The 26150-nt window shown below is 46.6% G+C and overlaps 7 protein-coding genes across 7 annotated transcripts; 5 read left to right on the top strand and 2 right to left on the bottom strand.

Annotated features, from left to right (window-relative positions):
• Positions 1 to 10428: 10428 nt before the first annotated feature.
• On the top strand, positions 10429 to 11956 carry TREMEDRAFT_60622 (uncharacterized protein; the record flags this gene model as incomplete). Its single annotated transcript, XM_007002814.1, has 6 exons — positions 10429 to 10515; positions 10571 to 10788; positions 10852 to 10930; positions 10991 to 11173; positions 11230 to 11390; positions 11443 to 11956. 6 exons carry the CDS (start codon positions 10429 to 10431, stop codon positions 11954 to 11956), a joined length of 1242 nt encoding a protein of 413 aa, XP_007002876.1.
• A 644-nt stretch (positions 11957 to 12600) lies between these two features.
• Positions 12601 to 14055, top strand: TREMEDRAFT_60621 (uncharacterized protein; the record flags this gene model as incomplete). The annotated part of the gene is made up of 5 exons (XM_007002813.1): positions 12601 to 12678; positions 12732 to 12955; positions 13004 to 13322; positions 13430 to 13527; positions 13656 to 14055. The coding sequence occupies 5 exons, from the start codon at positions 12601 to 12603 to the stop codon at positions 14053 to 14055; spliced, it is 1119 nt and encodes a 372-aa protein (XP_007002875.1).
• Positions 14056 to 14772: 717 nt separating this feature from the next.
• Positions 14773 to 16682, top strand: TREMEDRAFT_60620 (uncharacterized protein; the record flags this gene model as incomplete). The annotated part of the gene is made up of 7 exons (XM_007002812.1): positions 14773 to 14835; positions 14921 to 15162; positions 15410 to 15542; positions 15597 to 15742; positions 15787 to 16325; positions 16380 to 16383; positions 16433 to 16682. 7 exons carry the CDS (start codon positions 14773 to 14775, stop codon positions 16680 to 16682), a joined length of 1377 nt encoding a protein of 458 aa, XP_007002874.1.
• A 725-nt stretch (positions 16683 to 17407) lies between these two features.
• On the top strand, positions 17408 to 18996 carry TREMEDRAFT_28153 (uncharacterized protein; the record flags this gene model as incomplete). The annotated part of the gene is made up of 2 exons (XM_007002371.1): positions 17408 to 17800; positions 17845 to 18996. 2 exons carry the CDS (start codon positions 17408 to 17410, stop codon positions 18994 to 18996), a joined length of 1545 nt encoding a protein of 514 aa, XP_007002433.1.
• Positions 18997 to 21066: 2070 nt separating this feature from the next.
• Positions 21067 to 21989, top strand: TREMEDRAFT_23431 (uncharacterized protein; the record flags this gene model as incomplete). The annotated part of the gene is made up of 4 exons (XM_007002200.1): positions 21067 to 21122; positions 21306 to 21366; positions 21517 to 21636; positions 21858 to 21989. Coding segments are annotated over 4 exons (369 nt in total), but the record flags the coding sequence as incomplete, so codon positions are not given.
• Positions 21990 to 22502: 513 nt separating this feature from the next.
• TREMEDRAFT_20118 (uncharacterized protein) lies at positions 22503 to 23224 on the bottom strand (the record flags this gene model as incomplete). Its single annotated transcript, XM_007002187.1, has 2 exons — positions 22503 to 22654; positions 23155 to 23224. Coding segments are annotated over 2 exons (222 nt in total), but the record flags the coding sequence as incomplete, so codon positions are not given.
• A 612-nt stretch (positions 23225 to 23836) lies between these two features.
• Positions 23837 to 25869, bottom strand: TREMEDRAFT_60618 (uncharacterized protein; the record flags this gene model as incomplete). The annotated part of the gene is made up of 6 exons (XM_007002811.1): positions 23837 to 24296; positions 24349 to 24626; positions 24803 to 24958; positions 25002 to 25065; positions 25311 to 25475; positions 25829 to 25869. The coding sequence occupies 6 exons, from the start codon at positions 25867 to 25869 to the stop codon at positions 23837 to 23839; spliced, it is 1164 nt and encodes a 387-aa protein (XP_007002873.1).
• Between the last annotated feature and the right edge of the window lie 281 nt (positions 25870 to 26150).

The raw sequence follows: 26150 nt of genomic DNA, 5'->3' as shown, positions 1-26150 counted from the left end.
ACGTCGTGACACCTCGATTATTCCACCAACGATGACCCTCCTTTGACCATCAAAACCCCCATCACGACTTAACCTCCTCACTCTACACGTAACTCAGGACACCTGAGACCAAGTACGGCGAAGTTAGATGAAGTTAGGCTAGGTAGGGACAATGGGATCAGAAGTAAGGCAAAGTTAGATGAAGTTAGGCTAGGTAGGGACAATGGGATCAGAAGTACGGCGAAGTTAGACGGAGTTAGGCTAGGTAGGGACAATGGGAGCAGAAGTGCGGCGAGGTCAGGTGGAGTTAGGCAAAGGAGGAAGAGGATGGCCGGGGTTCGGGGAAGTTGGACGAAGTGTGTTGAAGTACGTCAAAGCGCGAGAGGGTTGGGTGAACGTCTAGGAGGGATAGATAATATTAGCTGAGGAGATCGCTGAAGTTCTTCAGCGATCCTTGATTGTTGTCAGTAGTAAAAGACAAATAGAGATAGCTATACATCGAGATACATCGCCATCAATAGAACAAAGCCTTAGTTAGAGTAACTACGCCAAAGTACGCCGTAGTTACACTCCTTTCGACGTCTGCGCCCTCCTGGTTGGGTGAGACATCGACTCAGAAGCGTGAAGTTAGCCGAGGCTCGTCGACCGTCGGTCTATTAGGAAGAAGCTGCTCGACGGCCGTGACACTCTGGACTTAGTGAAGATATTGCACCGATTGTACACACTCGAACGTGCATACGAACCAACCCGACGAGACATCGGGAACCGTACGACGAACCGTACACGAAGCACCGTACTGGTGTAGTAGAATAAGGACAGTCCAGCTTTGGTTGTGACGTAGATGTCGCCTGGTAGACGTATAAAATCCAGTCCGTGCTGGTGGCGTACACAGTAGAGGCCTCTGGTGTACGTCTTGCGTACAATAAGTCCTCTATGAGAATCTATTATTGTAATATGATTCATAAGATGAAATTTAAGCACAATGTCGCACAATTGTTTGACTACGATTGGACTCGAATCCGTACCCATACTGTTGAGTCAAAGCAACTACTTCGATTGGAAACTTGCCATAGAAAACTATCTCCTTATCCATGGATGTCTTGGGATAATTGAAGGTACGGATGTCGAAGCGTACCGCCAACCTACGATTGCTCGTACGGTTCGAGCAGGCTCAGTCGTACCTACAGCCGAGGAGATTATCACCCACATCTCACTTGATTCAGATGATGAAGAGCGCTGGGAATTGTGGCGTAAACGCAAACTTCAAGCTCAAGGTGTGATCATGAGTAAAGACAAACGCGGTTTGCTCATTCATCTACAATCTCTTCAAACCGCATACAAAATGTGGAAATTCCTTGCAACAGTTATGCAACAAACACCCGAACATTGTATGGATGTCAAACGCAAGCTACGAATGCTTATGCTCAAGTTGCACCCTACGGATACGGAGATGACACAACACCTGCGGAAGTTTAACCTACTCTAGCTTGAAGCTGAAGAGTCAGGATGCAAGTTCTCAGCTGATACTCGTGCGCTTTGGTTCCTTGATTTGCTTCCTTGAAGCGATTTCAAAGTCATGTGATCTCTCTACATTAACCTTCCTATGGAATCAAAGACGTGGGCCAAACTTCGACGCTTGTATCAAGTTGAAGTCGCAGATCGCGCACGACTCATCACTCCCACAGTGTCTGCTCAGATCAATAATACAAGTGCGGATCATACGCATACACATGTGAATACGGACTGGATTAAGACAGCAGAGTGTCACTATGGTCATAAGAAGGGACATCTTAAGAAGGAATGTAGGAAGAGGATTAGGGATGAACAGAAAGGAAAATTGAAGGGATTGAAGGGGAAGTCAAAGGATTCAAAAGCACAAGTCAATACTGCACAATCCAATACGACAAACAAAGGCACTTCGAACCCTACAATTGATCCATTCTGGGCTGCTGCTATCAGCCTTACCGAGCCAACCGTACAGTACGTAGCGAAGGGCTTGAAGCTCGTACCCAAATTCCTGCTTGACAGTGGAGCTACCCACCATCTCACACCTGATCGTACAATTCTATCAAACATCGTACGACTCGACATGGCTATCACGTTTGGTCTTGCAGATACTACGACCAAGGTTCATGTATATGAAAAGGGAGACATTCTACTACGGCTCCCCTCTGGTCAAACCATACGGATTGCAGACGTATACCTTACAAACGTCGCACGACATAACATCCTATCTGCATTTACGCTCAAAGCTCGTGAATGGGAGGTAGACTTCGTAAAGGGTGAACTTCAAAAAGGCAAGGAGATTGTTACAATATGAGAACATGGTGTTCTCCCATATGTACAACTGGGGGAGCTTGTACCCAAGACTACGGGTACAATCAGTTCGACAACTCATATTGGACTACTACAAACTGAACACAATCCACTTGGTCATATAGGTCGTAACCGTATTATCGAGCTCGCACAAGCGGGGGAGCGACGATACACTGCGGATGAGTTGAAGGCAGACTCGTGGCGTACGGATAGCTGCGCTGTTTGTCAAGAACAGAAGAACACTCGACTTCCAAAGAAGGATGTCAGTCCGCACGGTACTCGTATTTGTGAGATTGTACATTTGGATATCTCTGGACCCCTACGACCTTTGGCGCAGGGAGCAACATACATCATTACAATGTACGATGACTACTCAAAGGTCAATCGAGTAGTGACCGCACCAAACTGACAGCATGTTATATTCTACCTTAAGGAGTTTGTCGCAAAGATCAAACGACAACTTGGTGGAACCGTACGATTCCTTTGTACGGATGGATGTACGGAATACGCAGGATTGCAAGCGCAACAATGGTATGCAGAGAAAGGTATCATACACCAGATCTCACCACGCTACACACCTGAACTCAATGGTGTAGCTGAATGCTTCAATCGTACACTCAAAGAGATGGCTAGTTCAATGCTATCTTCGGCTTCCCTCAATCATTTGTACTGGGATTACGCTGTACAATACACATCTGTAATGATGATGAAGACAAGTACGAGCTTGGACGGTACGAACGCATGGTTTGCACTCACAGGTCGCAAGCCAGGCCTAGAGAAAGCTTTCCTGTTTGGTGAACTCATATACGTACAGATACCAATCGGAGTCCGTGGTAAGTCACAGCTTGACTTCCACAAAGGAGAATTAGCAAGAGTCTTAGGGCAAGAGGAAGGTATGAGTTGTTGGATCATACGATACAAATTGAACGGTTCGATCGTGGTCAGTCGTGATGTGCAAAGCGCACAGGAATACATTCGACCTTCAACTATGGTACAAGATTGTGTTCCCGCACCGGTTGTACCGAATATGAATACAACTACAACTACTATCACTCCTACAGCACTTCCTGATCCCCTTCCTGGTCCACTTCCTGATCCACTCCCTGCACCTGTACCTACGACATGTCATGGGCGGGGTCTAATCCCCAAGGGATAAGCAAGGTGACTGAGATGGGGCTGTAACGCAATACTTGTCTCTGGCTTGTAGAGCTTGAGGAGTATACAGAGGGTGACAAGGGATTGAGGGTACTGAGGGAACTGAGAGAACTGCAAGATGTCAGGCTGGATCTGACTGGACTGACAAGTTGAGAATGAGATTCAACATGAGATTCATAGGTGGGGAACGTCCTGTCTGGAGGGGGTTTATATCCACAGCAAAACAGGCCGAACTGCAAAACTACAACAATAAGCTACGGAAGAACTGCTAAACATATTTGCAATCCTCTTCAAGAGAATTGGCAATCCTGACATGTGAAACTAAGAACAATAGGCAGAGGACCCAGGGGTTCAGGGATAACTGTTACAGCTTCATGGGTGCAACAAGGAACAATAGACAGAGGACACAGGAGTCCAGGGGTAAGTGTGTCAAGCACGTGAACACAAAGGGGAACAATGAATTAAGAGCACAGGGGTTCAGGGGTAGGTGTTTCATGTGTGGGAGTGTAAGAGATGACAATAGGGATTGTTGATGGAGATCAAGAACAATAAACCTAAGCCAAAGGGGGTCAGGGGAAGTGTTCCAGATGTGTTTCAAGTGTGGGAACACGGGAAAAGACTATCTTAGGTGGCAAGTAGGTGATGTATGACAAAGACGCGGATTTCCTTACAAAGATCCTACCAAGAGAACCGCACGAAAAGAACTGTCTTCAAGTTCGGCTCGTACACAATTCAACACCACACTCTATATCCCTTCTCACCTCCCACACTCATCTCGTCAATTTGGATCACGATCTACATGATTTGAACTTGACATCGCTCAAATCGTACGACGCATAGAGCGTCATACCGAACACTTCGTACTGTGCACACGAGATTTCCTGGTTTGCTCATGTTTCATGCCTTTTCATCCTGTACGTCCAGGTCCGCGATACGGATCCCATCGGTTTACAATACAATCTCATTAGTTGGTTTAGAACATGCTAGTTTGTCTATTGATTGGAGTTAGTGTCATTAGGGGGAGTGTTGATGAGTAATGCCACATAACTACAACTTGAAACTGTTTATAGATACGATACCATCCGTAGTCTTCGATGCAATTCTTACTATCAACGTAATTATTCTCGTCGTACACATTCAAACATTTGTGACAGTAGTTTGTGACAAAAGCGTACCTTGAACTCATGTGTCCTATTAACAATGACATCCAAGTTATTGTATGTGATTGTTAAATGGCCTTACACAACGCTCTGTCTATCCACCTCCCTCATGTTCATCTGAATTACTGTCAATGGCACCTTCAAGAAAACATCAAGGTTGTCACAGACCATGACCAACCAGCGCCTTGGTTGCATAACAATGCCCAACGGAACAGTGATCTAAACCACTGCGACAAAAAGGCCTATCAACCAGTGATATCTACAATTGCTGGACGCTGGTTAAATACCCAGTCCATCCTGAACCGTGACCAAATCTTGACTAAACTTGAATGGGTAGCAACATAACTGTCACGCCTAGGGGTAGACTGCAATAGCGTAGGGACTGCCTTAGGTACTGAGGGGTATAGTCTCTGACTTGTCAAGCTAGATGACTGCCCTAGATACTGAGGGGACAGAGAGTACTGGGTTAGAACCAGTTGAGTGACGTCTCTTACTGGAGGGGGAGGATCGAGGATAGGAAGATGAGAAGTAAGAGGAGATTCATTGCTGGAGAAGTTACTGAAAAGTACAAGTTTATATAGACAAAAGCTAGTAACAAACGGGTTGACCAGTCTGGACATTCTTGCACTCAGGCTACCGATTGTGTAGCCCATTTGTCATGCCCATCTGGTGCTACCATCTGGTATGCCCATTTGTCATGACCATCTATTATTATAACAGATGATGTCGAGACAACTTGGGGGGATAAACCACGTGGCTAGCGGCGACGCCTGTAGGGCCGCAGCGAGACGATAAAAGGGGGGGGACGCTAGAGGTTCACACAGGTTCACAAGTCCACAAGTGAGAAGTGTGTGTGATAGAGTAGAGGAGGAGAATCCACGGGTCCACGGATCCACGGAGTCGGCTCGAGAGGCGGCAGACGGGCCTGTCAATTTGACAGGTTGGCCAACACTCGTTTGTTATTACCATTTGTCCTTACCGTTTGTTCTTACCACTTGGCCTGATCTTATCATTCCTAATTAATTATGAGTCACTAATACTTTGAGTCCATACTTATTCTGAGTTGTGATTATTGATTCATGACAATAACCTTCCTCATGTCACAACAACTTGTGACAAAGGTGAACTGTTGTAAAAAAACCTTTATAAAGAGGGTTGGGTGGAGAAGTTATCTCAGTTTGGTGATTATTTCATGGTGGATATCTGTAAAGCAAAGTCTGAAGAGTCATTAGATAGAGCTCTGTCAACAATTGTCACAAACCATGTTGTAATATCCCTGACAACTACCATCACCGACCCTCCCTTCACCATCACCAACCACCACCCAAACCACTGAGACCAACTACGGCGAAGTTACGAGAACCTAGAGGGTATTTGTCACGACCCAGCTCTTGCAGGGTCCTGACCCCAAAACCCCGAGCTCCACCTGTTGGAGCCGATATGAGCCGATATCAGTCGATATCAGTTGACATAAGTCGATATCAGTTGACATAAGTTGATATCAGTCGATATCAGTTTATATCAGTTGATATCAGTCAATATCAGTCAATATCAGTCAATATCAGTCAATATCAGTCAATATCAGTCAACATCAGTGTGATAACGGTCAATATCAGGTGATATCAGGTGATCATTGAATCACGTGTTGGTCCTTCAGAAAAGTATAAATACTAGACATATCTACTTTGTAGTTTTCCTTTTCTCAAGGATCAAAATATCATTTGCCACTCACAAAAGACCTCTTGACATACTATTTACGCTCGACACATCCCTTATCATCATTGTACCTGTCTACCCCATCACACATGTCCTTGTCATCATCTTGATCTGCCCAGATCCTTCGCAAGTCACCTTAGCCGTCCAACCACATCACAAGTCTGCGGACAACATACTAACCGTCGTTGTCCAAGCTAATTAGTCAGTTGCAGTCCACCTGGCTTTGATTCCTTGAGGTCTGTCCAGGACAGGACCGTGACAGTATTTGTCACAATAACCCCGCCTAACAGAGAACTACGGCAAAGTTAGGAGAAGGGAACCGAGGGAGAGTTGAGCAGGGGAAGTTAGACGAAGTTAGTCGAAGTGAGCAGAGTAGGGTATTGGGGATATGGCGAGGAACAAGGACGTTGAGCGAAGAGGACTGAGGGTGAGGCTGTGCCGGAGTTGAGGGACGTTCTATGAGAAAAGAGGGGAAGTATAGATAGTTTACAGATTGCTGAACTTCTTCAGCAATCCTTGATTGTTGTCAGTAGTGAGAGATATATTCAGTAGCTACAACCATCGAGTTAGGGAGAGCTACCACTGAGCAGTTCAACGTACTACGGCAAAGTTAGCCGCAGTTCTTTGACAATCACTTTATCATTCACCACTTGATGTATTACTAAGGCAAAGTTAGCCGTAGTTCCCTTGACAAGTACCCTGTCCTAGTGAGACATTGACGCCCCACTACAATGTAGTTAGCCGAGGTTTGTTGACCGTCGGTCAGAAGAGAAGAAGAAACGATGATTGTGACAACAATGCAGAACCGGTGGGGACATGTCTCTACTGTCACAAACATGTCGTAACATCCCTGACGACTACCATCACCGACCCTCCTTTCATCATCACTGAACCACTATCCATGATCAACCACCACCCAAACCACTGAGACCAACTACGGCGAAGTTACACGAACCTAGAGGGTATTTGTCATGATAACCCCGCCTAGAGGAGTCCTACGGCAAAGTTAGGAGAAGGAAACCGAGGGAGAGCAGAGTAGGGGAAGTTAGGCAAAGTTAGTCGAAGTGAGCAGAGTAGGATATTGGGGATATGGCGAGGTACAGCAAAGTTGAGTAAAGAGGACTGAGCGCGAGGCTGTGCCGGAGTTGAGGGACGTTCTATGAGAAAAGAGGGGAAGTATAGATAGTTTACAGATGGCTGAACTTCTTCAGCAATCCTTGATTGTTGTCAGTAGCGAGAGATATATTCAGTAGCTACCTCCTTTGAGTTAAGGAGAGCTACCAATCAGCAGTTTGACACACAACAACAAAGTTAGCCGCAGTTCATTGACGATCATCGTATTGTTTACCACTCGACGTACCTCTACGGCGTAGTCAGCCGTAGTTTCCTGACGAGTACCCTGTCTGTCACAGGGTTGCTCCTTCGTTAACTTCCTACAACCGACGGCCAATAACTTCTTGGGCTTTGACCTTTACCAACTTCATTGTTCGAGATATGAAATAGATGACAACAACTTCTGGGTGTAATAACTTCGTACTTTACTAACTTCTATCACTAAGACAACAACCAGAGATCGTCAAAGATCTCTGGGAACTTTGGCCCTTAAGTACTTCGTCCTTCCCTAACTTCGTCAACGCAGAAGTTTGTTCAACCCGAAGTCCCGAGCTTCGTACCTCACGAACTTCGTCCCCAACGAAGCTCGTGCCTCCCTAACTTCGTATCTCCCTAACTTCTTATCTTCCTAACTTTGTATCTCCCTAACTTCCTACATGACTAACTTCGTCCTCGACGAAGTTAGCTTCCTAATACCCTCGTCGGTGGTGAAGTTCGTGAGAACTGAGTCGTTGATGGCGAACTGATGTCCAAAGGAACTTCGTTTGATGGGAAAAAAGATGATGTCACGCGGCGCCGCGTGACACTGTCTTAGTGGAACATTGACACCCCACAACAACGTAGTTAGCCGAGGTTTGTCGACCGTCGGTCAGTAGAGAAGAAGTGTCAAGGATACTGCCCACCCTGGGACAGAGGACAAAGGACAAGGGGACAAGGACTAGGAGTGACAAGGAATATACTTAAGATAACAACAAGACTGAGTCCAACAAGGAATGGGACTGTGACCCAAGGAATGTCTCTGGCTTATCTGACAAGACTAGAGGGAACTGGAATGGACTGGAATGGATTGGACTCCAAAAGGGTGGCAATGGAAATGACTTTTGATCAAGAACTAAAGAAGACTACAAAGTACAAGATAGGGTTTATATAGACAAATCAGCCTTTTCCAAGAGGCTTGTGCAGACCTGTGGAATATGAACGCTCTGAACCGTCCTGCACTGTCCTGCATGCATTGCCTTGCATCCCACCGATAACCACTGATATCCTACGATGCCATATCTGTGTTTACCTACGTCCTACTATGACATCCTATGGGATGCGCCGGAAGTCGCTCAACTTTGTCAAAGGTGGTCAATGAGGAACTATGCAGAACATAGAAGTGCTGCGAGAACAAGAGACTGAGAGATTATGCCTTAGCAGGCATGGGAGCTAAGCACCATCATACTAGAATGATACTTGGAGTTTATGCCTGATAGGCATGAGAGCAGAGGTGAAATATTCAAACACAAAAGTGGAGGTTGAACTTGTTTTGCGCAACAAGGAACACATGATGGTGTGATTCATGACAAGAAGAAACGACAATTGTGACATCTACTAACTTCTATCACTAAGACAACAACCAGAGATTGTCAAAGATATCTGGGAACTTTGCCCCTTAAGTACTTTGTCCCTCCCAAACTGCGCCTACGTAGAAATTCGTTCAACCCAAAGCCCCGAGCTTTGTACCTCACAAACTTCATCCCTGACAAAGCTTGTGCCTCACTAACTTTTTATCTTCCTAACTTCACATCTTCCTGACTTTGTATCCTACTAACTTCCTACATGACTAACTTCGTCGAGGACGAAGTTAGCTTCCTAATACCCTCGTGGGTGGTGAAGTTCGTGAGAACGGGATTGTTGATGGCAAACTGATGTCCAAAGGAATCTTGTTTGATGGGAAGAAATGATGTCACGCGGCGCCGTTGTAGACCAGGCTTGCTGTAAACTTCTGCTGTCCATCCTGTCTCCGGGATCGGACTACTCTTTGCTGGGGACAGGCCTTAACACTGGATGCTAATCCTATTGAGAATCTCTGGTCAATGAAGCGCCTTCCAAGAGGGACAGACGTGGAGCAGTTGTTTGACCATTGTGTGACAGAGTGGGAAACTATAGACAGGGATATTGTCAACAAGGTGGTGGTTAGCATGTCAAGGAGGGTTGAGGCTGTCAAGTATGCTAAGGGGTACTCCAATAAGTACTGCTCTTAAGTACTAAGGTGGGCTGTTGACACGATCGAACAAGCAAAAATGCATATAAATTCTATAGAAGAAGTGGTGAGTAACCGATGATCGATGCGCACGCGGGTCATACGGAAACCTTTGAGAGCGACTGTACGCCTCTGAGGAACCCATCCTACATAGGCAACTACTCGTGATCCTGACACAATTGTCACAATGACCTCCATTGAGGCTTCAAAGCGCCACGGCTTTCGTCTGTCACCTGATGGTGTCAAAGGTGGTTGCTAGGTAGCTGTGCGCATAAATCTGGTTACTCTCAGCTATGTAGACAGCATAAAAACACGACCAGGAGAGATGACAAGAGGTATAGAAAGTGACACGACGTTTTCTGTCAGTCTAATCTGAGAAGATCTCACAGACCCCACGCCTCATTCCAGATTGCCGGAGGGGGAACATGTTGGGGTGGGAGGTCCGTGCGTGCGCAGGAATCTGGCGTTCGAGGTGGAAACCGGCCGGGTCAAGACAACACTTTCCATTGTTCTTCTCATACAGGTCTTCAGCTCTCTCTACAAGCTTGATGTCATAGGAGAATGATGGTCAAAAGAGTTAGGCTGGTAGAAGTCAAGTGTGGAAGGGGAGTCTGAATTTCCCCTTGTGTGGTAGGGTTCAGTGCACCTCGAGGACTCCCCGTCTGGTTGGCTTATATATGAGTTACGCTTATGGAACCTCACCTCCGGTTTCATCAGTCCAAATCATCAATCTTGATTGGGGGAATGTCTCACTCGCTCTTCCGGCCGGTATCGCCAGTCATACCAAGTCTGGATGATTCGTTCATTGAGGAACTACCACTACTTATCAAAGTGAGTTTCAGAGGATATGAGTGTGTGCACACGATTGGTGTAATTGACTGACCAGGTTGACTATCACAATGACCCTACAATGGATCGAGAGTCAAACTATTCCACAGTGACCGTAATTTACTCTGATAACAAGGTACACAATATGATCGCCCCATTTGATCGTTACCCACTGAGTGTCCGCTCGGTTTTCTCTACTTCCTCCTCTGGTTCCCAAGTGTCTCTCACTTCAGACGATGTCGTTTCGGTGACTGAGAAGACTGTGGAAACGGCCTTGTACGCTCGGAAAAAGTGGGGCGCGCCTAGAGAAGAAAAGAAGCAGTATGGGCTGATTGTCAGATGCTATCCTCAAGGCAATTGGAAACATGACTCTCATCTCGATATAATTTCTCACTCAACCGATTCTCGGGGCAGCAATGTGCGTGAGCTCCTCGCTAAAGATCAGACTTTTCTTGGTATGTCCCAAGTGATCATCCAGAACTGGTCTGCTGATCTGCGTCCTCCTACAAGGTACAGTGGCGAGATAGATGGAATTGCTTATATACAACTAACTGTCGGAAAACCCAGTTTGAAGCACATGTTTGAGTTGGAAGAATGGCTCTACGGGAGACATATCATCACCTGCCTGAGGCAAGCTTGGGTTCACATCACTCGATTGAAGGTGAGTGCAGTGTAGCTCCTTGTCCATGATACAAGAGCAGCACTCACCCGATTTAGATGTCGTTTCCGAAGGGGTCCGAGAACCAAACCACCAGTACTGAAGCGGTGGTGTTGGTGGATGATAAGGAAAGGGCAATTTCACTTTGGCGGCTGACCGATGGCTCACTCAATATGCAACCACTTCTTACCTCTCTACAGAGCATGATTGAGCCTTTCAGGTAGATATTAATCCCCTCACCAGTCATGTGACATACTGTGACTGATGGGTAGCTCCCTGCAACCGTCATTACTGCAACAAAAATGTCACGAGATGGCAAGCAGTATTGTTTCTCGGCCCCATAAGAACGATGGGACGTTTGTGATTTCCAAAACTCCTGCTAGGCAGAGTCAGACACAAGAAAGCAAGAGAAGCTTGTCACCTGTGAAGGTAACTTGGGACACTGAAGACTTCCTGCCATGCAGCAACTACGTATGTGAAGCTAAACCTCACCTGGTAAGAATGTTAGGTGAGTACTGCGAGATATTTTCCAACAATGTAGCCAGACCTAATTGGGCACGTTTACATCCTGCAGACAAGGTCTATACGTTGTTGAAAGAAAGCGCAAAGCAGGCATTGGACAGAATGGAGACTGGACAAGGTCAAGATGAACTCATCATTTCGGGTCAACGACTTATCATAGCTCAAACTGTGGATCCGCCTATCTCTCCTCAAAGCCGAGACTTGTCCAGTGAAGTGTCTATGACTAGTGCCAGATCCCTTGATATTGACGACTTCACATGGTGACGCTGGGTGAGAGAAGCATGACCCAGTCAAGCTGCACGGGCGTGATGATGGAGATGACAGATGAGACGAGGCCTGAAGATCCAGAGTGATATGAACAGGAGGCAGAGATGATGATGCATGATGATAGCACAGACTTACCTATCAGTGTCCCATTTGTGAGGGTGACGAGAAGAAGAGAGCTGGTATACATCTCCACTGGACTGTGACTCACGATATCGTGATGTGAAATCAAACCCGTTCAGGTTTGAAACCCAGGGAGTGGCAGGCAAGACGATGAGCAAGGACAAAGAAGCAGCCTGATTACAGCATGGACCTACTAGCTCCTTGTATCACTGAAGATCTTCCTAATCCAGACTTCATCGTCCTCCTTCTCCAGGTGCATTTTGTTCAGGAGCGCACGGAAATGGTTGAGTCAAAATTCCGGACCAACCGGCCGGAACTCAACCAGTTCCTCACCTTTATTCTCCATTTTTCATTCTCCGAGCAGGATGAAGGCGCATGTTACCCATGTATTGACTTCAAATCTGTCTCTTCATATTTAGGAAATCCAGAGAACCGGACATTCCACTCTGATCAATCTTCCGTTTGCGGCCAATCATTTATAGGTTTGCTTTGTCTGTCTTCCATAAGCCCACACAGCTTACATGCTCTCCTACTTGAGGGGTCTCGGCATGAACCCCGTATTGAAATTCCCGTTTGCGACGACAGATCTTGTAATACAGGTCAGTCAGAAAGCATCAGGCTACACCTGTTCATGCCGTAGCTGACTGACAAGATTCACACTTATACAAGTCAGTCGACAGCCAAACAAAGTGACCGTACAACTGCCATACTATTGACGGCACCAGGAATACAATTTCGCCTGGCAGCTGAGCCCCATCATTTCCCCCCCAGTATCATTTGGCATTTCTCAAGGCCTCCCTGGCGCGTCAGACCTTCCCAATTGGAGGGAGTGATTTATGATTCAATGGTTGCTGAGGCAATTTCTAATCACTCTGAGTCAGTTCGTCAATGTACATCATCCAGAATTTGCTGACTGCTATGTAGTGTCTGTGACAATCCGGCATGGCACCCGGATCATGAAACCTATGATGCTTTTAGTCTTGGGGATTCTTCAGAGGATGACGGGGTCAAGCGTTCAGCAACGGAAAAGAAATTAGATACCATCTCCAAAGTCATCCGACAAAGATTGTCCCAAGGTCATCAGCCACCTATGGACTACAGCTGCCACAGGGCTGACGGTTTTGTGATTGAGATCACCTTGCGCCAGCTTCTAACAGAAGAGCAGCTTTACATTAACTCCTGGGTACACGGATTGTACACTATCATGTCACCCAGAGATGACTGGACTTGCATGCGTATTGAGGTGTGTCTGGTCCTATTGCTCTGGCCTGTATGTTATGTCTCACTAACAGTCGGCAGCTCTCAGTACCAGAAGGGAAGAGAACTGAAGCAATTCTATTTGAGCATCAGGAAGAGGGAGATGTAGCTGTGCTGTCCCAGAGCCCCTACGGGTCCCCTGCAATGAGGTCCCTCCACAAATATCTGTTAGAGACAGTGGAGGTGCTAAGGTAGGTTCTGAAACCTAGTGATACTCTTGGTTGCTGATCAGTCGTGACTGTAGAGCTACGTCCATGGTAGTAAAACAGTGCCAGGATACTGTTCACGCAATCATTAGCCATTCCATGTACACGGGTAGGATATTTATTTTCTCTCCAAATTTGTCGATACAAACTGAACTGCAAGGTAGTGAGGACAAAGGTGAACCAATGTCCATCACATGGTCTATCCACCATGCCCAGAAGGATAGTATCTACACTCTTGACCATACTCTGTTGAGCATGCTAAGTGATTACTGCAAGAACTCCTCCAAAGCCAGTGAGCATATTTATGGTGATTTGCCAAAAACACTTCTTGCGGTGATTCTTGAAGCCTCGGACAATGCCTTGAAGGCTCTGGAGGGGTGGGACAGAGCCGCCTATGTCCTTCCTTCGGTTCCAGGCAGTGTGATCAGTTCTCTGCGGTCCGCTGCTCCAGCAGAGATCCTTGAGATTTTGACGGCTACACCCGTGTCTGACTATCTGAATCAAGTTGATTGAGGAAGTCTCAACGTGGACCAAACGGAACACCATCCATTCATGGTGGGATCGGTGGCCAGGAAAACTCAACTCCTGGACAAAGAGCGGATGGAGTGACCTGCAATGTGATGTTAGAGTAATTGAGAGGTACAGTATATGATGCATGGTGGTTGCCACAGATTGACCTGGCTATTCACAGGAAGGAACCCACATTGTTGTAGTGTGCACTCACATCCTTGCAGTACCTTCACTGGGTGTGTAAAATCAACAAGGGTCTCTTGGTGAAGCACACCTCTCTGAAACTTGCCATGCAATTGTGATTGAAGTCGTCACGTCGTACGAACCTCATTCGAGTTGTTGGCCAACAGTCAATGTGGGCAGCTTTGACATTTCATGACATTGTGGCTGATGAGACCCCTCCACAAGATCTGAACAGCATTTTCGTACTAATTCAAATTGTGATTCCGCCTGGTGCGTGAACAAACACAAGACGATGGATTCAGGATCTTCAATCGTCGGACGGATCATGCCTGATTCAGAAGCGGGAAGAGCGGACGCCATGACACGAAGCCTATTCCCTTCCTTTCGTGATCGCTGCTGGTTTTCTCCCCTCCCCCTCACCCCTTACTCTTGCCCTCACCTCTCATAACCCCCCTTCCCCCTTCCTCTGGACCTCCTCAACTTAAAACCCAGTTTTAATCTTGGTGGGCATTCTATTTTCTCCAAACAGAGTTCAACATGCCAAAGTCATATCGGTACGTATCTGGATCTCGGACCTCAGGAAACGTGCGACTACTGAAGGTGAGCGGGACACATCTACAGGACACCTCTCTGGTGGTAGGGGTGAGAATCAATTTTGCTGTGACTCTATATGCTCATCAGAAAGTTTCGTACGTACCGTGATCCTGCCACTACTGGGAGTGTAGAGTCTAAGGCCCGGTCAATTTGGTCAAGCGCTATACTCGCTCTGGATAGGTATAACCTCCAAGACCTTGCAGCCAAGGAGGATTGTTATCCTGCAATAATTCAATCTCTGCTCTCTGATCCACCCTCTACCATCACTGACCCGGCAATATCCCTGCAGCTCATGCCTGAGGCTATTTCAGCCGCGCGTGATTCCCACCTTCTGTCAGTCTTCCATCGTTGCAGAATAATGAAGTTGGCTGACAACTTGAACTCATGTTCATGACACGAGCCTGTTTAGCCTTGGCAGCTACAGCCACACATTTGTCGTTTTTGCTGACCGGTCTGTTGGTGAGGACAATGATCCGGAACTCCTGGGAACATACCAAAGCATGGATGAAGTTTCCTTTGCAATCAGTCAAAGGCTTTCAGAAGGGTCTCATCCCCCCATGGACTACACTTGCTGGACCAGAAACTTTTGCGCAGTGGAAATAACCATCCGGTTACTCACCTCGGAGGCTCTCCGTGAGATTCACCCTTGGCTTATGACACGCCGAATGATACAGTATGCAGGGAAGGCACACTTGAAGATTAGTCACTTCAAGGTAAGAGAGTTCCATTTCTCTGTTACTGGTCTGATACCGCTCACAAGAAATCAGGTCTCCACTTCTCAAGGATGTAAAGCTGAGGGTATCATATTCAACTCGCTAGATGTTGAAACTACAGTTCTACCACTATTGCCTAAAGCATCAGTCAAGATGGAGATACTTGAGCCCTACATTGAGCAAACCATTTCCAGCTTGACGTGAATATCCACAATTCAGATACAAGAAGTATGCTGACATTGAGTCCTTCAGGGGGTCCCTCAGCTACCAGGGAGCAGCTCGATGGAATCACAAATGGCATAAAAGACAGCCGACCTGGTGGCACCTTGACCCTGCTGTATCCACTCATGGGACAAAATCTCACATCTGACTCCAACGGGCCGTTGGTAATCACTTGGGAGAACCTGTCGGCTGAGCCTAATACTGTGATTCTCAATCTGAAGACCAATATTGTTGGGTTCCTGGATGATCATGGGACCTCGTTCCTCGGTGCTGATCCTCAAGGGCAAACCAAGCAAGATTCTGATGATGGAGTCCTTCAAAGACTTAGACGGAGCTTGACAAACGCCCGTAACTCGCTTAAAGAGGGAGGCTACGAGATCTATTTTCATCAAGCTCCCTCCCCGTTGCTTCGGAATGTTGAGCCTCCTTCTTGTGTTCATCTTACACAGGCTATTGCAACACATGATGAGGTGATCCCGGAATCCACGGTGATTCCGGGCTGGTTTCATGGATGGTGGAGGATTTATGAATGGGAGACAGTTGTGTCCCCTCTTAGGGCTCGTGAGAAGTGATTAATTGTATGTAGTGCAGACATCAACAGCTGATTAGATGTAGTCCGGTGAGTGAAGAGGATTGTGGAAATCAGAGAAGGAGATGCATGATGCCAGCACAGGTGCTTCAGCCTTTTTGCATAGACTGTTACTTGAGCATGATGGGAGTAAGAAGACCAAGAATCTCAGCGTTTCGGATAGGATACACTTGCACAGATTGAGATTGCACATATGCGACGGATTATCATGGCCATGGCTCGCATGGCTTTCGACTGCCACAAGCGCCACACGCCACATTCACTTCTACAGATTCTTCGTATACTCGAATTATGGAGAAAAATGTGCCTGGGCATCTGCCCTGAGCTAAGGAGAATTTGGGAGGCCGCGGAGCGGACGACCGGCGTGTCTGGTGGTAGATCAAATCACGTGTAGGCTAAGTATTTATTTTCCTCATCTCTCTCTCCTTTATATTCAAGTCTAGTCCATCCATGGCCCAGGACTAAGCATTACTTGAGGTCTATGGCAATCATATCACTACTACGATCTGATGACAATCTGCGATGTAGCACCGGCCGAGCCCGTTCAAACAGAAGCGAGCGACACGGGTTTCCACCCCTGTCTCCGATAAGCTGCCAGAGCATCTTTCACAGCCTGTTTCAGGAAGCGATACGGTCTATGATGTGAGAAACAACCGAGCTGAGTGGGTTTAGTCTATTGAGGCTGTCTGGACAATGAGCTCTCCTTTCAATCAAGAGACAAGAGGCGGAGGCCGAAGACGTTTTATTTCTCGTGTCGCCGAATTGCCGAAGTGTCCGCTAATGATATATCTTCTGTCAGTACTAGTACCCTCGTATCAATAAGCTCGTTGAACTTAGCACATTATATCTGCTAACCCACCCACACGTATGAATTCGGCAGGTTTAGATTCGGATGGTCCGGAGATACCACCTGTTCTGATACAAGTGAGGTTTGTCACTGATAGAGCACACTACTCGTGGACACGTGGCGTTCGAACGCACGCAATGTTCGAACGAAACTTTTTGATATCGTTATGTATCTTTCATTCATCTTAACATCTTCATGTGAACAGCTATGGACGCAGCAATCGCCTACAAGCTTGCCAACCCTTCCGAGAGCCTTCGTAAAGTTGCAGGTCGCTTTGAGGTCTCTCATGTCACTCTCCATGATCGCTTGAACAACAAACATGCTCCTCCCGGTACCCTCATCCCCCGCAACCTCTCCATCATCCAGGAAGAAGCCCTCATCGCTAAAATCAATGAGTATGCTGCCAGAGGTACCCTTCTTACTCCTAAACATGTTGGCGTTTTTGCCCAGGCGCTCTGCGATCATCAACTTGGAGTTAATTGGACAACTACCTTCCTACGCCGACATAAGGATCAGGTTGCATCGAAATTTTACCGTGTACAAGAAGTAGCAAGGCTCAGAGCGGATACACCAGAGAATAGGATTGCTTTCCTAACCCTTGTGAGTTTCTCCAGAGCAGTTATGTTGAAAGCTGACCGCAAAAGGCAAAAGAAACATTTGATGCTGGTCAATATCATCCTGAGAATGTGTATAACGTCGATGAAGTCGGATTTGACCTTGCTGGTGGACGAAGGACACGAAGAGTTGCACCTCGAGATGCTCCTATCAAGTCACAAGCAGCCCTTCCCACCGATACTCACATCAGTGTCATCGCAACCATCTCCACTTCCGATGCCCCAGTACCACCCTTCCTCATCTATCCTGGCAAGAATCTCATGTCTGATTGGTTTAAAGTACGACAGGATACTCCAATTCAGCAAGCTGTAGTAACAGATAGTGGATATATCAATTCCTATACGATGATTCAATGGTTGACCGAATGTTTTGACCCATACACCGTGGAACGCGCCAATGGACATCCCCGTTTGCTCATCCTTGATGGTCATGACTGTCACACCTCGGTTGCCTTTCTAGATGCTTGCTGGGAACGCAATATCACCTGTCTTGTCCTCCCTGCTCATCTATCCCAAGTTTTCCAGCCGCTAGATGTCGATTTCTTCCGAATACTCAAAGAAACATACGATGACCAGATTGACACCTATCAACTTGGTACCGATGAACACCACATCCCCAAACCGTTCTTTTATCGCTGGCATCAACGAGCCTGGCTTAGAACTACAACTACACACCAAATTCAGACAGCCTGGGCCAAATCCTACCTCTTTCCTCTCACACGGATCAGTGTTGGACTCCGTGAGGCTCGTCCAGTCACACCTCCTCCTCAAACTGTCCCTCCAACTGAACCTATCACTCCCACGACTACTACTAGTCTCTCTGCTCTTGATCGAGCTATAAGACGTGGCGAAATTACTCCAGGGAAAACATCAAGAAAGACAAGAAGCGGACTTGAACAATTAGTGGCAGAGAAGGCCCTGCATGAGAAGGATGAAGCGCTCCGGAAAGCGTCAGAACAATTAGACAGGGCAGCTAGGGGTAGTAAGAAGAGACAGAGGTATCCACATGGCGAAAGATTTGACCAAGCATACCAAGAAAGTCATGCAGAAGAACTAGCAGAAAGGCGAGAGACAGAAACAGCAAAGAGGGAAGGGAGGAAGCGTGCAGCTCAATCGGCTAAGGACACACACACTTCAAAATCCGGGAAGGAGTGCAGTGCAGGTCCGTCTAGGAGTGTGTGAAATTTGAGGACCGGAGAATAGATACATGTAGAGATATGAAATGTTTTGTGACGGGGTGAACATCGCGTGCGTTCGAAGCTCGCGTGTCCACGAGTACTGTAGAGCTGACATCTCAGATCACAATCCATGGGTCACGAAGGGTCACCCTCGTCGCAAATCCCAATAATATTCAGCCTCTGGATGCCGAGTTTGATTGTTATCCGCTTAGTGTCCGCTCTTACTTCCCTGCCGACTCTGAAGCTCATCATGTCCATGATAGGTCGTTGATAAGGGATAAAATGTCTCTATCTGCTAACGCCCTCTACACCGCAATCAAACATCACACAAGGTCAGCCTCTACCAGTCAAAGTTGAATATCACTAACAATCAGCTCTCATAGCGAGGATTGGGCGAACTCGGATTTGAAGATCATCGCGCACAACAACGAAAATTCCGATGAAGGTGAAGAGGTTTGCGTCAGTGATCAAGATTTATGCGGGGTCGCTCATGTTGTGAGTACAAACTGGTTGACGAATACGATCCCTCCTAGTTATAGCTGTATGAGAGGTGATACACCAATAATGGAAATCAACATACGTCAGGTTCGACCGAAAGATTTGACGGATATCGAGACTTGGCTTCTTGGACGACACTTTATCGGTAGATTTATCGCGTCAAGGGTGAAAGATATGTGGAACATCAAACATCTGAAGGTGGGTGTATTAATCCTTTCAAATCATCATTTGATGCTAAATATCAGTTTACTTCTCGTCCTCAACCGTCACCTCTGGACACGGCGGAGACAGAGATGAATGCCCTGATGTTGAGGAACTCCGTTGTACTATCTCTACTTCGCGATGGAACAATACAACAGGAGTCACTTCGGACTTATCTCACGACCAGCTTGCAGATGTTAGCGTAGGTACCGAAAAGCCAACCTGCACTGAGTCTCATGTAGCTGACAATTAGTACTCCAGTCGAAGACACCGGTAACGCGGTCCCACACGATAACGCCACTGATGCTCTCACACATGATACCACCAATGACGTTAAGCCCGTCGCGGATGATGACAACACTAGTACCGCCCCTGTAATGAGCACTTCCGATTTCTTGCATATGGAGAGTGATATCCTAGCCGATACGATAACGCGAGGCAGAGTGAATGATCAAGGGACAATTACGACTTATCCTATCGGAGGGGAAACGTCAAGCCATGCAGATGAGGTCGTTCCCATGGAAATTACCTGGCATCTCCACCTCATTACCGACGAAAAGTCTGCCCGTCGACTTCCTCCGCAACTGGTCAAGATGCTGGGCTATCACTGCGAGACTTTCCTGATACCGCGTCCCGAGTCTGATCATGACACGACGCGGATGGCCAACTCACCCAGCCAATCATTCACGGAGGGTGTCGCGCGACTTGCTTTTCAGGCTGTGGAAGCTATGGAGAGGGGTCTGCCTAATCTCAAGTTACCTGGGGAACCAGATTTGATAGATGATGGTTATATCTCGAGCTGTCAAGTCTCTTGAGGGTCTCCGCCGGGGAACGATATCTCTCTCGACGGCGAATGTGATGAGATGGGGCACGCAGACGAAGAGATCAGAGATGAACATATGCATATATCCTCATGTACCGTGTGAAATGATGTCCTCAGATGCAGTGCCAATTGTTCTCCAGTCGAGATAGAAAGTCGAACCAACATCTCTAGATAACCGACTAACCGATATGGGCAGGATCACTTCCTTCCTCCTTCTCCTTTCTCCTTCCGTTCCCCCTCATCTCTCTATCCCCCAACAGCTACGACTAGGTGTAGGAGCAAACAAGCATGTCCCATCTTACCCGCTTCACACGTCTATTCTTCCTCTGTTTCCTCCTGCTAGCCATTCCAACCCTCTACCTTCTTTACCCATCCCCTCAACCTGCCCAAACACCAACCGACATTGTGGAAGCGTACGAAGCTGGTGGCATTGACAGTCCGCATTGGCGACCACCCATAAAGCCGGATTATGAACTTGAAGAAGGTAGAGATTGGGAGGATGAGGTGATCTTGGATCGGCCTGTCAGTGCAGAAGGGGAGAAGGGATGGATGAATGAAGTGGTCGGTGGAGGGGTTATCATGCCAAAATTGGGGAATGAGACTGCGAAGTGGGTCCGATATGGGAATGTCTTTCAGACCTAGTTAATCAATTCCCTCAAAAACCGATTATTACCAAAGTCACTCATGCTCATGTCGTAGTGGAGGCGTCTCTGACTCAGAGGGGGTGAATTCGAACGGAAAGGAGATGAGGAGGAGGTTCCGTTGAGAAGAGAGACGTTGCTGATGTTCAGAGCCGAATTAGGAAGAGCGGCGTGGCGAGTTTTACATCTTATGACTTTACGTTATCCAGATGTGAGTTCTGGGCTCTTCTCTTTGATGGCTCTTCATCTATCTCTCATATCAACGAGGTGTGAGGTGTGAGGTGTGAGGTGTGAGGTGTGAGGTGTGAAGGACACTCGAGTGAGGTGTCAGAAGTAGAAGAGGAAGGATTGACAAGAACAGAACCCAACACCAGATGATAGATCAGCTTTGAAATCGTATTTCCATCTATTCTCAAGGTTATATCCCTGTGGTGAATGTGCACAAGAGTTTCAATTATTATTAAAAGAATATCCTCCTCAAGTGAGTCGATTCCATCACCTTCTCTACTCTCTCTCTCCATTTGTCGGTCTCCCTTTCACAGCCATCACCACCCGATCTTTCACCCTGACCTGACTCGTCCAAGGCCCCTTGGACGGATATCTGATTTTGACCCGTCTCACCGATGACGACATGATTGCCCCAAAGATCTGCACCGTGTGAGACAAGGAGATTATATGAAGTGGTTGATATTGACCCATCAGACGTCATCCAGAAAATCAGCTTCATTATGGTTATGTCACATTCATAACCTTGTCAATGCTCGACTTGGAAAACCTGAATTCGATTGTTTGACTCTTGATGCGACTTATGATTGTGGTTGTGGGGATGAATCGTCGACTTCTGTTTCCATCTCTTCAACTCCCACTCCCACTTCCACTTCTATTTCTACTTCTTCGAAGGGTCCTATGAAGTGGAAAGTCAGCGGGTTTGAGGAAGATACGAGTGACGATGGTATGAATGATGATTGGAAATCAACTCGACCTTCTTCTCTTTTTCCAGAGAACGATTGGGGGCATATGCCCGATATAATCGAACCAAGTTGGGATGAGAGAGAAGAGTGAATGAAACTTGACGATCGGACAATGATAGATTTTGGAGTCTGTATCTTACAAAGGGTTATTTTGTGCGTATCTGAAAGAGGAATGTTGTAACAACAAAAATGCATATCTTTATCATTTATCAAAATACAAGATTCCTCCCTTCTAATCCTCGCTAGTCGACTCGAACTCGTTCAGCACCGGTAAGATCACGAGATCGTCGGGGGTAGGGATGGAAAAACGAACAGAAAAGATTTGTGAATGAAATTCCGTCGGATTGTCGGAGGATCAAGCGACGGGAACAAGAGGAAGTGCTGGCAGGGGTTCACCAGCAGGGACGAGTTGTGCACTCAAGATTGGCTTTCCGGTCTTCTTGATACATTCTTGTATTTCTGATTCCGAAGGGAGATTGTCACCCCATACGGCCACATATTGTCCTTCGAGGGAAACGAAAAATTCGACTGTGGGTGGCAAAATGAGATTGAACAGCGGAGGTTACAAAGGAATAGAGATTGAGGGTGAATATGAAATAAGAAGATGTGTCAGCTTCAAACCTAACTTCCAAATATTGACCCCATACTCGGGTGACAAATTTTTCTCCCGATCGCAAACGGCTTTATCATTCCTCGCACAGACCGACATGGTCCAGAGTCATATGGGTAGTGGTACATTCTGGAGATTCTTAAGTTGTAAAGAGAAGAGTTTGCGACGTTATATATGATGTAGTAAGGGAGCAAACGTTATGAGAAAGGTGGAATGTTGTCAAGAGGTAAAAGTTGTGAGGATGTACTGAACCAACAATAAAAGATGGAGGGAAGAAACACAGAACGGTGGAAAGAACTACACATGAAAGGGGATAAGTTTCACAGGGATCGAGCGAAGGGTGAATGTGCGAGAACAAATCCCGACTTCATGAATATAATTGAAAAAAGAGATAAGAAATGAACCCTCAACTCACCACCTTTTTTCTGTAATACCCTAGTTACAGCACCGGAACAACCAGTACATGTCATCTTGACATTGTAGAAATACCTCACTTTGTCCAATGGAATTTCTACTTGAGCGGGGGCTGTGACGGTCTGTTCTTCGTTAGCTCAGTCACTTATAATCCATCCACAATTATCTTCCAGCAAAAAGAATATCGTTTTGCTGTTGCGGTGCTTAAGCATTATGGAAAGGATGGGTTGTGGAAGAGTAAGAACGAGTGAGGAATGGAGACGTACCATGTTAAATCAGGATTGCTTGTCCAGCAAGTGACGAAAGAATTAGTAAGGATCGAGTTGAGAAAATCTGTAGAGTAGATGGATGGATGTGACTTGTATGAAGAAAGAAGTGACGGAAGAAGGAAAGCGGTGAGAAGGTGGACGACGGTTGCTTTGTAAGATCGGAAAATGAATCGTTTCAAACGTCATCTTGCGACGGCCGATAGATTAGTTACCTTCCTTCCTTCCCCTTTCGGCAAGTCCGAACCTCCGGAACAAGCATCGGGGGCAATGACCAAAGATCTACTTCCTCCTTGATGATGCAAACATCTTGCGACTGCAAAGTGGAACAGCCCAAGTCATACCTGACACACTTCATACTAATTCAATACAATAACCTTATCCTACATACATCTTAAATACTATACAAAACTTCGCCATTCATTCCGCCTTATCCTTTTCTTTACCTGGGGAACCTGTCCAACCCCACCAACTCGAACTTCTTCTCCCTACTCCAGGTCTCTGACCTTCAGCCTCACGAGCTTCATCCATTGCTACATGTTCGTAACTCTCCACCCATTTTGCTGAAGAACGTGAAGCTAGACTTTCCGCTGAACTGTTCTGTGACGGAGGTCTATCTACGGGTAAAGAGGCCGACATGGCACGTGGTTGACTGGAAATTCGAGAAGAAGAGATGGCTTGGTTCAGTTGAGAGGCCATTTGGTATGTTCTCGAACGTAGTTCAGCAGAGCTTGAAGAGTCGGTACGGACTGGTGGAGTTGGGATGGGGATTGGCATGTCTACACTTTCGGGAACTTGGGTGGCGCGGACGGGAGGTTGAATGGGATTACGTGTGGATGCAGCGGCGGCTGAAAGGGCTGAGATGGCAAGTGGCATGTATCTAAAGGTCAGATCTGTATCATTCCCATGAAACAAGTCTCATTGAAACACACAAGAATGTATTGTGCACTGTGTAGGGCGGTTTGCAGGAGTAGATGGTTTGTATTGAGCATGGTGATAGCGGATGCCGAGTAGGGGAAATGAAAAAAAAGACTTGCCTGCCTGCATAATGAGTGACAGATCGGTATAATTGTTGCACGGCACCAGAAGCTGGATCCTGCAAGGTGGGAGGTTGTGTCGGGTCAGATGGATATTGAGCGTTGCCAAGGGAGCTGTAAGCGGGAGGTTGACCTGGTGTTCCGACTTGGAATCCTTGAGGAGGTAAAGCGCCCTGAGCGTGAGCATATGAATCGCATACTTCACATCTCCGCTCCCTATCCACACGCGATAGACAAAGACATAACATCTCAGATGGAAGACGGAACCGTGTGGTTTTATGATAACGAAGTGATTTTTTCCTGATGAGAGCATGGTAGAAGAGCCATCAGGGACTCATGAACAACTCACATTCAACTGTTCCTTCGCCCTTTCCCAAACCCATCCCAAACCTTCAGTCAAAGCAGTACTAGCTCTTCCTTTCAAAGAAGCCAAAAACGCATCGACGTCACCTTCATATTGATGAAAGAACGGTGCGAGGTGAGTATGATATATATATGCGGCGCCCTGTCCGTCAGCTTGATCGAATTTGATGAGCGAGCTAGCTAACCCCTGAGGAGGGTAAAGCCAGACCAACGAAGATGGTAGTTTTGATGATGTTGTAGAATGGGATCCTGCGTATCAGCCAACACTCCTGATCTTTGCATCATCATATCGATCGACGACCGCCCGTATGGAATGCACGAGTTTCCTTCGACGACTTGCTTTGCCATTAAATCTTAGCAAGACTAATATTTCCACTACAATCATTCCAATCTTCAGAACTCCTCTCCACTCTCCCTAGCATCAGTGTTGACTGGGTCAAGGGTAGGGTCGTCAATAAGAGGAGGAAGATGTTGTGATCACTACCCCGACTTACCAAGTAAAACCCCATCCTATGACACTCTCAACAGCAGTCCAACTTCCCAACACTGCCCAATACATTAACCATCTCTCCACCTGTCCTTGACCTTGTTCACTCGATGCGGGTAATGATAAGGCCTTGTAGGATGCATAAGCAGGATGAAGGAAACATACTGTTGTTCTATAAATCAGCTCTTCCGTTTCTTTCCTTGTGTAAGAAGGTCGAGCCTTCCAATCTTTCTGTATGCCAACTCCAAGTGTGCAGAAATCCGTATCCACCTTCCAACTGGGCAAAACTTCCTATCCACTTTGTGCAGATGATCTCTATCTCATTCCATCACTCTACCCGACATGTACCTTATCATGCCCTAATCACTCTACCCGACATGTACCTTATCATGACCTGACCAAATGACTATCTCCATTCATGTTCGAAATATGACTCGTTGTCCCTTTGTGATCCATCCTTCCTTCTATTTTCTTGTCTTCCCATCTCTCCCATCATCTTTGTCCTGATCAAACAGTCAGGAGTACTTTCCTGTTCTTTCTTCAAAGCGATAAAGTAACTGAGCCATGGTGGATTGATGTGGATGAATGGAAGAAGATTGAGACGAAAGGGACTGACGTGATAACATTTGTTAATAGACCTAACATCTTCACTTATCTTCAATCTCGATCTTTCCTCTCTATGTGTTGCTCCCTTATCTCTTCGAGCGTCTCAATGCAGATCTCTGCTCCTATAGTAGGTCGTTGATTCCCCAACGTAGTCAATGAGAACGGAGAGAGGAGAAGAGGAGAAGAGGAGAAGAGGAGAAGAGGAGAAGAGTAGAAGAGTAGATGGGAAGAGGAGAGAAGG

Source organism: Tremella mesenterica, assembly GCF_000271645.1.
Source record: "Tremella mesenterica DSM 1558 unplaced genomic scaffold TREMEscaffold_2, whole genome shotgun sequence".
Classification (NCBI taxonomy): Eukaryota; Fungi; Basidiomycota; class Tremellomycetes; order Tremellales; family Tremellaceae; genus Tremella; species Tremella mesenterica.
The sequence above is the reverse complement of the archived record's forward strand: the minus strand, read 5'-3'. Positions and strand labels throughout refer to the sequence as shown.